The sequence below is a fragment of the Ictidomys tridecemlineatus genome, chromosome 5 (genome assembly GCF_052094955.1).
Source record: "Ictidomys tridecemlineatus isolate mIctTri1 chromosome 5, mIctTri1.hap1, whole genome shotgun sequence".
Lineage (NCBI taxonomy): Eukaryota > Metazoa > Chordata > Mammalia > Rodentia > Sciuridae > Ictidomys > Ictidomys tridecemlineatus.
The window spans coordinates 156,737,063-156,752,102 of record NC_135481.1 but is presented as its reverse complement, the minus strand read 5'-3'; the positions used below and the strand labels follow the sequence as shown (position 1 = coordinate 156,752,102).

Genomic DNA, 15,040 nt, shown 5'->3' with positions numbered 1-15,040 from the left:
TCTTCTCTCTCCTTTAACTTATTGACTTTGGAGAGATTCCAAGCCTATTTTTGATCCTCTGCACTTACTGTTCCCTCTGCTTGGAATACTATTCCTGAAAATAATTAAACTATTCCCTTATAATAACTCTGGTCTCAGTTCAAACTACTCTTCTTCCAGAAAGAACTTACTCTAATATCTAGACAAGCGTGCACGCGTGAGCACAAACATACACATACACACACTCACACACACACACACTTATCAAGCTTCACTTTACTATCAATACCCAACATCTAAGGATTTCTCAATGATCTAGAATTATTGGCATAAAAGTCAATGAACTTTACTTTGTGGTATTCATGGGGCGCTCTGTGTGGAAATGTATCAGAATGCCTTTCCAGAACTACTTTCTCAGAAATATAGAAGCCAGAGAATTTACCACTAGGAACGGGACAAATTATCAAGTTGGTAAATCAGAATTCTCCATCTATCTCATCCAGTAATTGGTACATGAATAAGCACATGATCCAAGTAGGACCAATCAGAAAGGTCCTTGGTACTGGGGTGGGCCCTAGCAAAGGAGTCACACTTCTTTAGATTTACTTAGTAGCTGAGATATATCAGGTTGACAGAGCCAGAGATACTCTCTCCTATACTAGGAAGAGTTAGGCTGAGAATGAAACAGACACGGAAACAAACCAATCCAGAACCAAGAATAATTCCACTAAATAAAGGAAGATGAGAAGAGTGGAAATGACAGTGGGTGAGTACTCTAGACACTGCGTACAAACCCTATGGATAACTAATGCCAAATGTGCCCTTAGATTGTTGAGAGCAACAGCCAAAGCGGCCCCAGCAAACTTCCAGCTGCCAGCAAACTTCCAGCTGCCAGCAAACTTCCAGCTGCCAGCTGATGATTGGCTCACAGCGGCCCCAGCAAACTTCTAGCTGCCAACTGATTGGCTCCTCTGAGTGATGCTCTTTGGGTTGTTTCCCCGCCCTTTCAGACCACGGAGCTGCTCACTGGGGGACTTTTTTGGCTCTGCCCACGTGACCCAGCCAACCGGCCTCAAGAGCAGGAGGAGTGGGGGAGGTTGAGAGGCTTGTGGGAAGCCAGTTTTGGCAGTTGGGCTCTGAAGGTTTTCCTGAAGAGCTGTGTGGTGTGGCCTGTGTGTTCTAAAAATAAAGTTCGTTTTTTTTTTTTTTTTGACAAGTGGCTCCTGAATTGTGCCCAGCCAGACTGCGGCATTAGATTATTTAATTACATATGTCACTAAATCCCTGCTTTTCTTTAAGTTAGTTTGAGTTGGGTTTCTGGCACTTGCAACCAAGAGTTCTGACTAGTACAAATACAATCAACATATTACTACCTGTCTGGTGGAGCAGAGGAATAAAGAGAAGAAAAAAAGAAAAAGAAAGCCCAGTGTAGCTACACACATACACGTACATACAAGTAGTAGTCAAATAAATGCAAATGGTTACCAGATTTTCTACTGGGTGATAAAAATGTTTGAAACTAGAGATGGTGGTTGCACAATATTGTAAATGTGCTAAATGCCAGTGAATTGTTCACTTTAAAATGGTTATATGTTATGTGAACTCCACTTAATAAAAAATTTTAAACATAAAATGTTGCAATGTATTTTATGTTACTAAAGATATGATATAGTATTATAATATATTAATCATAATTTCCTTGAAGTAAAAATTGGGTCAAATGGTACATTTTAAAGACCATTGCTACATGTTAATAAATTGAATTCCAGAAAGATTATACCAAATTATACTCCTATCAGATGTATATTAGAGAGCCCACATAGTATATTATCATTAGGGGGGAAAAAACAGCAACTTTGCTAGTATAATGGTTAAATATATTTTATTCTTTAAGTTTACATATCTCAGATTATTAATAAGGAGTAACATTTAAAACATTCTTACAGGTCTTGTTTCTCCTTTTCCTACATGAATACATATATTTTGAATATTATAATTTTTAACACGTAGTAGTTTTTAATAAAATAAAGATATAACTATTTTCCCTCTTACAAATTTCAAATATTTTCCCAGTTCATTATTTACTTATTTCAGTTAAAGGTGATATGTTTATTTGTGTATGTATTTATTTTAGGAGCAGAAGAAAGGGATGGAAACATTCTTTACAAAATAAATATTTGTAATGATACATAAACACAGACACACACATACATATCAAGAATAGAGGATAGTTTGCCTCCATTCAGAAGTTCAGTATAAACTCTACTACAGCCAATCTCCTTATCAGATAAAGAATCCAAAGGATATAGAAGTCTATACTGTACATACCTTAAATACAACAACACAAATAAAACTCATGTTAATCCCTTTTAAAATAGCTATTTAAAGGCAACATGTCTTTATCTTTTCTTCCATGCAGTTTTGAAAATACTATTAAGAATTTCATGGGGGGCTGGGGATGTGGCTCAAGCAGTAGCGCGCTCGCCTGGCATGCGTGCGGCCCGGGTTCGATCCTCAGCACCACATACCAACAATGATGTTGTGTCCGCCGAGAACTAAAAAATAAATATTAAATATTCTCTCTCTCTCTCCTCTCTCACTCTCTCTTTAAAAAAAAAAAGAATTTCATGGGGAAAAAAATTCTTACTAAATAGAAAAGGTCCTTTTCTGGGGAGGGGGAAGTAATTTAGCTTTGATTTTTGAAATTTAACTTTTACAATAAGCCCTGCCTAATTTTGTTTCCATGAAAGAATATTTGGAATACTTTCCTAAGCATCACCCATGCCAGTCCTTACAAAGAGTTCCTAATACAGCTGGCCCTCTTTCCTCACCGCCCATTTCCTCACCCCCCCCACCCCCACCTACCGACACCAACTTTTTCTCCTTTTTGTCCACAGAAATAGTCCCTTCTTATGTCAACTTCCCTTGAAATCTAAGGAGTTGATCTGATAATGAGTGCACACATACAAGAGAGAGGTTAAAGAACAATTTCAGAAGAGTCTACCACACTTAATTCATAGTCTTGAATCATTACTTTAATGCAGGGAACTTCTGACTGGAAATAAAAATCTTAGGGGAAGAAAGACTTTCAGACACAACAGAAATACAGAAGATAATTAGAAATTATTTTGAATCCTTATACTCCAATAAAATAGAAGATAGTGAAGGCATCGATAAATTTCTTAAGTCATATGATCTGCCCAGATTGAGTCAGGAGGGTATACACAACCTAAATAGACCAATATCAATTGAGGAAATAGAAGAAGCCATCAAAAGACTACCAACTAAGAAAAGCCCAGGACGGGATGGGTATACAGCAGAGTTTTACAAAACCTTTAAAGAAGAACTAATACCAATACTTTTCAAGCTATTTCAAGAAATAGAAAAAGAGGGAGAACTTCCAAATTCATTCTATGAGGCCAACATCACCCTGATTCCTAAACCAGACAAAAACACCTCAAAGAAAGAAAACTACAGACCAATATCTCTAATGAACATAGATGCAAAAATCCTCAATAAAATTCTGGCGAATCAGATACAAAAACACATCAAAAAAATTGTGCACCATGATCAAGTAGGATTCATCCCTGGGATGCAAGACTGGTTCAATATACGGAAATCAATAAATGTTATCCATAGACTTAAAGATAAGAACCATATGATCATCTTGATAGATGCAGAAAAAGCATTCGACAAAGTACAGCCTCCCTTTATGTTCAAAACACTAGAAAAACCAGGGATAACAGGAACATACCTCAATATTATAAAAGCTATCTATGCTAAGCCTCAGGCTAGCATCATTCTGAACGGAGAAAAATTGAAGGCATTCCCTCTAAAATCTGGAACAAGACAGGGATGCCCTCTCTCACCACTTCTGTTCAATATAGTTCTCGAAACACTGGCCAGAGCAATTAGACAGACAAAGAAATTAAAGGCATAAAATAGGAAAAGAAGAACTTAAATTATCACTATTTGCAGATGACATGATTCTATACCTAGCAGACCCAAAAGGGTCTACAAAGAAACTGCTAGAGCTAATAAATGAATTCAGTAAAGTGGCAGGATATCAACATGCATATCAGCAACAAATCCTCTGAAATGGAAATGAGGACAACCACTCCATTCACAATATCCTCAAAAAAAAATAAAATACTTGGGAATCAACCTAACAAAAGAGGTGAAAGACTTATACAATGAAAACTACAGAATCCTAAGAGAGAAGTAGAAGAAGATCTTAGAAGATGGAAAAATATACCCTGTTCATGGATAGGCAGAACTAACATCATCAAAATGGCGATATTACCAAAACTTCTCTATAGGTTTAATGCAATGCCAATCAAAATCCCAACAGAATTTCTTGTAGAAATAGATAAAGCAATCATGAAATTCATATGGAAAAATAAAAGACTCAGAATAGCAAAAACAACTCTAAGCAGGAAGTGTGAATCAGGCGGTATAGCAATACCAGACCTCAAACTATACTACAGAGCAATAGTAACAAAAACAGCATGGTACTGGTATCAAAACAGGTGGGTGAACCAATGGTACAGAATAGAGGACACAGAAACCAATCCACAAAACTACAACTTTCTTATATTTGATAAAGGGGCTAAAAGCATGCAATGGAGGAAGGATAGCATCATCAATAAATGGTGCTGGGAAAACTGGAAATCCATATGCAACAAAATGAAACTGAATCCCTTTCTCTCGCCATGCACAAAAGTTAACTCAAAATGGATCAAGGAGCTTGATATCAAATCAGAGACACGGTGTCTGACACAAGAAAAAGTTGGCTATGATCTACATACTGTGGGGTCGGGCTCCAAATTCCTCAATAGGACACCCATAGCACAAGAGTTAATAACTAGAATCAACAAATGGGACTTACTCAAACTAAAAAGTTTTTTCTCAGCAAAAGAAACAATAAGAGGTAAATAGGGAGCCTACATCCTGGGAGCAAATCTTTACTCCTCACACTTCAGATAGAGCCCTAATATCCAAAGAACTCAAAAAATTAAACAATAAGAAAACGAATAACCCAATCAACAAATGGGCCAAGGACCTGGACACTTCTCAGAGGAGGACATACACTCAATTAACAAGTACATGAAAAAATGCTCACCATCTCTAGCAGTCAGAGAAATGTAAATCAAAACCACCCTAAGATACCATCTCACTCCAGTAAGATTGGCAGCCATTATGAAGTCAAACAACAACAAGTGCTGGCGAGGATGTGGGGAAAAGGGTACACTTGTACATTGCTGGTGGGACTACAAATTGGTGCGGCCAATTTGGAAAGCAGTATGGAGATTTCTTGGAAAGCTGGGAATGGAACCACCATTTGACCCAGCTATTCCCCTTCTCGGTCTATTCCCTAAAGACCTAAAAAGAGCATACTACAGGGACACTGCTACATCGATGTTCATAGCAGCACAATTCACAATAGCAAGACTGTGGAACCAACCTAGATGCCCTTCAATAGATAAATGGATAAAAAAAAATGTGGCATTTATACACAATGGAGTATTACTCTGCATTAAAAAATGACAAAATCATAGAATTTGCAGGGAAATGGATAGCATTAGAGCAGATTATGCTAAGTGAAGCTAGCCAATCCCTAAAAAACAAATGCCAAATGTTTTCTTTGATATAAGGAGAGTAACTAAGAACAGAGTTGGGAGGAAGAGCATGAGAAGAAGATTAACATTAAACAGAAGGTAGGAAGAGCATGAGAAGAAGATTAAATTAAACAGGGACGAGAGGTGGGAGGGAAAGGGAGAGAGAAGGGAAATTGCATGGAAATGGAAGGAGACCCTCATTGTTATACAAAATTACATATAAAAGGAAGTGAGGGGAAAGGGAAAAAAACAAGGGGGAGAAACTAATTACAGTAGATGGGGTAGAGAGAGAAGATGGGAGGGGAGGGGAGGGGAGGGGGGATAGTAGAGGATAGAAAAAGCAACAGAACACAACAGACACTAGTATGGCAATATGTATAAAAGTGGATGTGTAACTGATGTGATTCTGCAATCTGTATACAGGGTAAAAATGGGAGTTCATAACCCACTTGAATCAAAAGTATGAAATATAATATGTCAATAACTATGTAATGTTTTGAACAATAATAAAAATTTTTTAAAAAAAGAAATTTTTCAAAACATCCACATGGGTGGCCATTACTCCCTAGCAGACTTAAATCCAGCTATTTGGAAATCATATTTCTGGTTTTTTTTAATAGTCACTTATAACAGACATCCCTAATGCTACACACAGTATCTGGAAAATAGCTGGTATTGGACCAATGAGGAGACTCTAGAGCCAACTACTTTGGGTTCAAATCTTGACTCTGCACTTACTAGGGATGTAATACTACCTTACAAGACTCTCTCTATCTATCCCATCTGTAAAATGTGGATAATGATATTCCCCATCTCATTTTGGAGAATTAAGAGTTAATAGATGTAAAAGTATTTATAACAATACTCTGAATATAATAAGTGTCAATTATTATTCTAATAAGGAAGTATGTTTTCAAGATGAACAAGAAGCTGTCCATGTTCTTTGTGTACTTGTCTTTTACTGGGGAAGGTCAGAGAGAATAATAATAATACAAAGCTAAAGCCATAAATGTCAAATGAGAGGTAAAAAGTACTATGAGAATTCTGAGAAAAGATCATTTGAAGACAAGAAGACAAAGAAAGTTCTGGTGGAAGATATAATGTACTTGTACTGTGTTCTGTAAGCATTTTAAATAGCAGGATGGACACCACCTTCTGGAAAAAAAGAAGGTATCTTAGTTTCTAGGTTGTCTGAGAAGTAAACACCAAGACAGAAGTAGACATGCAAGAAATTTATTGGGGGGGGTATGTGGGGAAGATAATGGGAGAAAAGCTTGAGAAGGCGGAGAATCGTCAGACTACAATACAGTTCCACCAACTATAAAGGAAAAGGAGGAGGGGGAGGGGGAGGGGGAGAAGATTGAGTAGGTAGTCTCTCAAAACTTCCACACAGTTCTAAGATAATCTTCGCCAGATCAGGGGAGAATCCTCCAGCCACAGTTGCCCTTAAGAGGCATTTAGATTTCACAGAAATAAGCAGCATTATCAGGGGAGAATCCTCCAGCCACAGTTGCCCTTAAGAGGCATTTAGATTTCACAGAAATAAGCAGCATTGATATTCAAGGCCATGGCTGAGAGTGGTCCAACACTCAGCTCTGGCTCAAAATTGGTAGATCTAGAGAGCAGCAGTTAGACCATCAGTCAATCATACTCCACACAACAGGAACAATAGCAACAAATTCTCACAGCTCCTACAACGGGGCACAAGCAATGTCACTAGTATCTTGTGTGTCCTTGAAAGTGTGGCTGAGGTTCAATAAATATATACCCTCACTTAAAATCAAACATAAGATAATATCAATAGGCTCCTTAACTTCATGAAAACAGATTTTAAAAAAAAATAAACCACAATTCTAATAGAAAAATCAAAGTACATGTTTATTGTTAATTACAACTATTTTAAAAATAGAGTTCAATATCTTCCAGATGTGGTTTTAACTTGTAAAACAATATAAAAGGCACAAAAGGGTTATAAAACATCTCTTTTCTAAGACTCAACGCTAAAAACATGAACTGAGAATTCAGAAATAACTCAGAAAAAAAGAATCTATAAGGTAAAATCTTTTAAAGATAATTTCTATGAATTTCTATTTTAAATTTCATCAGATTCTCAATTGCTGAGTTTTGATAGTAGATTCTGGATCTCTTTTTACCTAAAAAAGCTATCTGATCCTACAAATTCAGGAGACTGTAACTAGGCAAAATTACCCAAAACCAGACATACTACTGAAAGTACATTCACAAGCAGATATTTAATGACACATTCCTTTTATGACTAATATGAACTGATTGCTTGTAGGTAGCACTTTGACTAAATGAGAGCATGAAAAGACATTCTGCACGGGTATAAAGTGGTAAATAAATATAAGCAACCATGTACATCGTACATGGGGTTATGTCACATGAAAGGCAGTGTGAAGAAAATCAAAATGACCCTTAAACACCAGAGTCACACTGAGTAGGGATGTAATCCCACAATAAGAGGCCTGGAGGAAAGAAGACCTCAGAGGGCACAGCAGAGTCCCACCTCATGCCTACCCTGGTGCACGTGGTCACTGAGTGGAAGAGCAGACAACATGTCATCTGCTCTACTTAACTCACCTCATTCTACAGACCTTCCCCCTTCTAGCTAAATACATTTGTGAAACTACTCACAAAAAGAACAGAGTAAAAGGTAGATGGCAATCCTTTCCAGTTATTGCAAGCAAAACATCTGAACTCAGGCATTTATCATAGGTTCACCGTTTTTTGTGTCAGAAATCTAGACAACCTCAAGCCCTAAAAGCAGGGATTTTGTGTTTATATGACATGCATGTGTTTTTTATAATTATATATGAGGTACCCCCCAAAAGCTCATGTGTGAGACAGTGTAAGAACTGTTTGGAGGTGGGAAAGTTGGATTGAGAGTTGAGATAGATTAACTGTGTGATAACTGTAGTCAGGTGGAGAATGGCAGGAGATGGTTCATGGAGACATGCCTGAAGGGTGTATATTTTGTCCCTGATGAGCAAAGTTCTTTCTGATTCCTGATGACCATGTCTTGAGCTTCCCTCCCCCATGCCCTTCTGCCATGATGTTCTGCCTCATTTTGGGCTGAGAGCAGTACAGTCAGGTGTCTATGGACTGAGATCTCTGAAACCATGAGCCCCAAATAAACTTTTCCTCTTCTAATTGTTTCTGTCAGGTTTTTGGTCACAGCAGTGGAAAAGCTGACCAAAACAGTGTCCAAAGTTCATTTTACATACTAGAGGTTATAAATGTAAAATATTAGTAACTGGTGAAAAATTAGCAAAGGGAGCATTATGACAAAATCACTTTGCTTCAAACAAGGTCAGCTAAGAAATGCCATACTAGTATTACATGAAGAACCTCCCAGGTTTTTTCTGGTTGTAGAACATCCATGTGACATTAATGAATTTTCAAATATCTGACTACCTGCTAGAACTGCCATGGGCACAGAGAAGCCAATGAACATAAAAACAAAGAAGGAGTCTTATTATCTTCTATGCTCAAGTTAAATATTAAAATCTTCCTGGAAAAATACAAAGACCAGGAAGAGAGCTATAAATGTCATAGCAACATTTTAGGGAGTCATGCAAAAACTGTAAGGGTTTGTTTATATATCAGCATTTATATTTTCTGTTGTGCAAACATTATTTTGAATCAGATAACTAGCTGAAGCACACTATTGGCTTTACAAACACATGAATCCCAGCTCTGCCACTTACAAGCCAAGAGGTGGCAGACAAGTAGTTAACCTCACCACAATTCAGTTTCCTCTTCTATATGTTACGAGTAGAAATCTTACCTTGATCAGTTTATGGGAAGAGTCAACAAGATCTTGACAATAAACAATGCATCATAGCTTTCTATCTCTCCTTGAGCTTCAACTCTTATGTACCACAACCTCTGTTTAAAACATGCTACTGGATCTCACATTTTCGCAAACTCAAAACGTAGAACATCAAATTCATCTTGCCCCACCACAAGACAGGATTCTCTCCCAACTTTTCTGACTCTGTCTAGGACACTCCCATTACTCCAAATACCCACCACTAATTATCTAATTGTAAAGAGATGTTTATTTTTAGTCAGACTACAGTGAAAAGGTAGTCTCAATCCTTGCTGCTGGCAGGGCCACTGGAACAACATTTAGGAAATTACTGTGAAACAAATCCTAAACATGTTCAAGCCAGCATTTTTACTGCAATGAAATTTATTCTAAGGGAATAACATAAAATGTAGAAAATGCTGCTTCATAAGATGATTAAAGAGGTATTTATTTGTATGAGAGGAATGAGGAAAGAAGAGGAAAAGGAAAGAAAAACACAACACAATATAACTCTCCAGAAAATGCTAAGATGAATTATAGTACGTGGTGTCAACAAATGTTTGATTTAAAAATGAAAGGAACAAAACAGAGAATATGCTAATAAATTTTAAAAGTTGTAAGTGAACTTGACCCAAATTAAAGCATAGACGCATAAGAGGAAATAAACCATAGTTATATTTTGCTTTGTCAGCATATAGAACATTTGTGAGAGACTTTTCTCTCTGGTTCTGAATCTGTGGTCCAAACCCTGATCCCTTGATTTGACCTGACTATGACAGCTTCTTATCCCAAATATCTTCATATTAATCACTCCTGTGTCAGCTTTTTCAACCCTCATTTTCATTATTACAGTTAAAAGAATCATAAATTTCTTCTCTGTAGTCTCTATAATCACACTCTTACTCTCCATTTACTGGACTGTGTCTTATTTTAGGCAATTCTCCATCAGTTTGCTCCATTACTGCCACAGTCCCCTCAAAACATGGCTCTGCCCCAAATGCCCTCCTAATTCATTCTTCCTACCCCTGCATTCAGAGAAGCAATTCTCAAGCCTTATCCATTGACCCTGTAGATACCCTCAGGGGAAGGGTCCTCAGGAGACAAAACTACCTCTTACCACTCTCCCACTGGATGAAGGCTGAGTTCAAGTTGGTTTCCTCACCCTCCTACCTCATTGACTTGTGTATTTCCACCATCAATTCTTCTATCTTCCCTTGGAACATCCCTCTCCTTCTACTTTCCCAATTTCTGAACCTAAAGTGTTTGATGTGTAGCCACTAGCCACATTTGGCCACAGAAAACTGGAAATGTGACTAATAAGAACTAATGCAATATACACTGGATTTCAAAGACAAGTATGGAAAAAAATGTGAAAACTATCACTAATATTTTACATTTATTACCTGCTGATAATAATATTAAATACATGAGGCTAAAATACATTGTCAAAAATTAATTTCACTTACTTCTTTTTACTTTTTAAATGCGGTTACTAGAAAATTTAAATAACACATATGGCTCATATTACATTTCTATTGGTAAGAGCTTGTCTAACGATTCTTCAGGGTCTAGCATGAATTAAACTTTCAAGATGCCCCAATTTTTATATCATTCTTTTTTTTTTTCAGTTGGAGATAAACACAATACCTTTATTGAGGATCAAACCCAGTGCCTCACAAGCGCTAGGCAAGTGCTCAACTACCAAGCCGCAACCCCAGCCCTTTTTATGTCATTCTTAATGGTCTTTTTGTCTTCTGAAATCCTATAATGGAGTCTACCATGTAATAGATTATCTAATTACATAATGCACCATATGTTTACTATTATGTGATATTGACTCTTGCCTTTATCAATGCCTAACTCTAATTTGAGACTTACAGTGGGCACTCAACTTTCAATTAGACATGAAATTCTTGCTGGAGCAAAACAGTAATATACTTGATATTTTGGGGTTTGGGTTTGTTTGGTCATCTACTTTCCCAATGATGATTTCAACAGTGCAGGAAGAACTGGAAATCAGCTCTTTGTTCTTCCTCTAATATAACACATATAAACACATTTTAGTACATGGCTTGGCAGCTTGTAAGGCCTGCCTTGCCTCAGTGTTCCTTAAGTTAATAAATTATTAACTTTATTTTACATATTAAAATAAAGTTAATAATTATTATTAGGCCAATATATAGTATCTAGCCAGGTCAAAGTATCTTAAGTAAATTTGAATTGAAGTCATTATCATGATATTAATACTGTACTCTCTACAGCTTATTCTCTATTTCTCAGCCAGATGTCTTAAACTCAGGTTACTTTTTATGAAGAGGGAATAAATCCATAACCATTATCAAAAAATAAGAAAGAAGAGTACAGAAACTACTACCAAAATACTTGTCCCATCCTATCAATGGTGAGAGAAAAGTAATGCAAGAAGGAGCTGTTAAATATCTACTCCACTTAAGTCATTTATACATCATACTCACAATAACCCTTTACATGACAGACCTTACCATACTCATTTAGCAGAGTGAAGAAACTGAGATTCAAGGACAGGCTAAGTAACTAGCTCACAGACACAGATTGCAAACCCAGTCAATGGTATCATCCTTATAAATAACATCTTTAAATATGTGAAAAACAAGAGTGTTATATAAATTTATACATAAAAATCAATAGAAATTACCATTCATTTCTCTTTGGTTTCCTAAGTTTTGGCTTAATTCCTATCTTTCCATTGAAAAGGGCTTTGTTTTCTCTTTTTTAGAAATAAGCAGCAACTGAATATGGTATATGATAAAGTAGGAAGTAATGCATTAATTCTTCTTTAAAATCCTTAAATCCCAGTTGTAAAACAAAAGTTTACACTAAACATCATGACTAGACCTCCTCAGACAAATTTTATAAAAATCCAATCCCTACAAAGATCATAATAACAAAGGAAACCAGGCCATTCCACAAACAAATCTTATCAACAACAGAAAAACATACACCTAAGGAAATATCAAAGAACTTCTCCATGTTACAAAACTGCAGTCATACTGAGATCATTGAAATGATAAAACGAGGTTCCTTAAAATAACACATACAACTTAAAGACAAACCATAAGTACATGGACTTGAAAAGTATCTAATTTATCAGAATGGTGACAATGTATGTGTATCTCTAAGAAACCAGTCTGATCTGGGCTTAATGTCTTTATAAAATGTAGCCAACTTAATCTTGTAGACTTGGACAGAACAAAGGTTTAAATTTTCTAGTACAGAAAAAGTCCCAAAGTATCAAATGCTTTTAAAATACTGCTCAATTCTCCTTTATCAAAATGTCTCTGCAGTAGGTGTTAATCAGTCACTACCAAAAAAACAGGCACAAAGCAATCAGTGTGTGCATGGTATTTTACTACAGGAAGTAGAAAGTTCAGTTTACCAAGAACACCACATTTCGCTTTCAAAAGTCTTGAAAACTAATCCCTGTAACAGTAACTAATTTACATTTCATTCCAAACTGAACAAATAAATGTAAACTTCAGGAATCTGAGATAGTGAATAACTTACTTGGTAAAATCAGGTTTTGGGTTTTTGTTTGTGTTTTTTTGCTTAGTGGTAAGGTCACAGGGTATAAATGGAATTAGCAACTTTTAATATTATGAACGAGATCTTAATTTAAAATTCCCACATATAAAATGAATTCTTTTGTGTCATATTTTCTCAAGTGACAAATACGTTAAAACTAAGTGATTTTTACTTATTTTTAACACTAAAACACACCTAAAAGAAACATAAGGTGTCTTTTGCTCTAGGCCCCCAAATACACCGACAAGTCTGTCTATAGATGGGCATAGATAGGTGTTTCTGTCCTAAACAAAAGTTAGACCAAGAGGTTTTTAAAAAGAAAAGAAAAAGAAGAAAGAAAAGAAAACATAGCCAGCACTGATCACATGCAGCAGGTTACAGGAAGCTGGTGGACACTTTACATCCACAGTGCTGAGCTTCACCATAGGTCAATTTCAGACCCACCTGGGCTCTGCAGGGCCTCCACCCAGCAGGCCAGCAAAGCAGAAGAAATCATAGGCCCATGGTTGTCATGCTGGTTAATAAAAAAAGTAGCAGTCTCCCTGAATCCAAGAAAACCACCCCTCCCTCCAAATGGCATATCCTTCATAAGGATAACACAAAGAAACTGAAACAGCCAGACCCAAAATAAAAAATTAAAAGGGGGACATGGGAAGAGAGATGACAGTTAAATTTATGCTGATATTGCTTGGAATCAGTGTATTTGCTGCCTCAGACTGCAAAGTAAAAATAAATAAATAAAAGAGGGAGGAGTGAGAGAGATGACAGTTCAATTAAGTCTGTGCTGGGACCACTGGGTCTCATTATACTTAATGTCTCAGGCTCGAAAATTAAAACTTAAAAAGTAGGAGGGATAGACGACAGTTCGGTGTGTGTGTGTGTGTGTGTGTGTGTGTGTGTGTGTGTGTGTGTACGTATGTACCTACCACCTGGGGTTCAATTTATGTGCCGGGAAGTAGAGGGGATAGTCACCTCTGTGCCGGGCCTCGCGGTTACCCAGGAGGGCAGACGCGCAAGGAGAGCCTTGTGTCAATTTACACTCGAGGGCGACAAGGCAGGGTCCGCGGCCAGGCTATGGCTTTCGGGGAAACAATGCCTAGGGGGTCGCAGCCCGGATTAGACAAGGTCTGACGCCCACCCATCCCCAGCCCCCGACCCAGCATCCCTGTCCGTGACTCTACAGGGTCGGTGTCCGCGGGGTCTCTGGCCCGCCCGCAGACTACACCCTCTCAGGCAGGTGCCCCCGACCCCAGTGCCCGGAGGCCCAGCACGCCGGCGCGCGCCTCACCAAGCAGCGCCCGCAGGTGCTTCAGGCGAGTCAGCACGTCCTTCTTGGGGTCCAACACCTTCTGGGTGGACTTCTTCACATCCCCGTGGCTCCTTCGGGAGAACATCCCGCCGCGGAAAGCCTGGGCCCCGCCGGCGGGGCAGGAGCGCCTGCGCCACCCGAGTCACCGCATAGGGTCGGGACCGGCGCGTGTCGCGCGGGCCCCTCACCGCGGCGCTCCGGGCCACCACCGCCGCCACCTCTGCCTCAGCTTTGACTCCAGGAAGGAGGGGCCGGCCGGGCCCGGTGAGGGGCGGGGGCAGGAAGGCGGTGTCGGTGCGGAACGAACAGCCCCGCCCCGCGGGAGGCGCTGGCCAGCCCCTCAGGCGCGACGCGCGCGCGCGAGTCTCGGACGCTCCTCGCAAGACAACCTCCCGCTCGCTCAGACCCTCGCGGTGACGCGCCTAGAGCCGGCGCGGCGAATCACAAAGAAGCGTGTTCCTCTCGCACGTTGTACTACAAGTCCCGGGAAGCACCTCGAAAAGGCCCTCCAATCAGGGTAGTGTGTCTTCAGCACACTGGGACTCAGTGGGCTACGAGCACGTGGTCCCGCCCGCGGTAGGCCGCAAAAGCTCCTGGGAAATGTAGTTCTCTAGGAGGCGAGGCTCTGCGACCTCCTTTTGAGCGTCTTAGAGGTGCTAAACACCATCTGCTTTCCCTTTGCTCCGGAAAGTCCCAGACTCCGGTACCCTCATACTCCCGGCTGCGTACACATACACACAC

General features: G+C 38.9%; 1 protein-coding gene across 8 annotated transcripts in view; it reads right to left on the bottom strand.

Moving 5' to 3' along the window:
* The window catches only part of Ralgapa2 (Ral GTPase activating protein catalytic subunit alpha 2), a 310,144-nt gene extending 295,437 nt beyond the window's left edge, over window positions 1-14,707 (bottom strand). For 5 of the 8 annotated variants that reach the window (XR_013439515.1, XM_078051332.1, XM_078051335.1 and 2 more), the window contains exon 1: window positions 14,279-14,700. Coding sequence is in view for 6 of the 8 variants with exons in the window: in XM_078051332.1 (XP_077907458.1) it covers window positions 14,279-14,384 (106 nt within the window). In the remaining 2 variants the exon portion in view is untranslated. Of the gene's footprint in view, window positions 1-14,278 lie in introns of all 8 variants that reach the window. The other 3 variants (XR_013439516.1, XM_078051338.1, XM_078051331.1) reach the window with 3 other exon arrangements.
* Window positions 14,708-15,040: the final 333 nt, after the last annotated feature.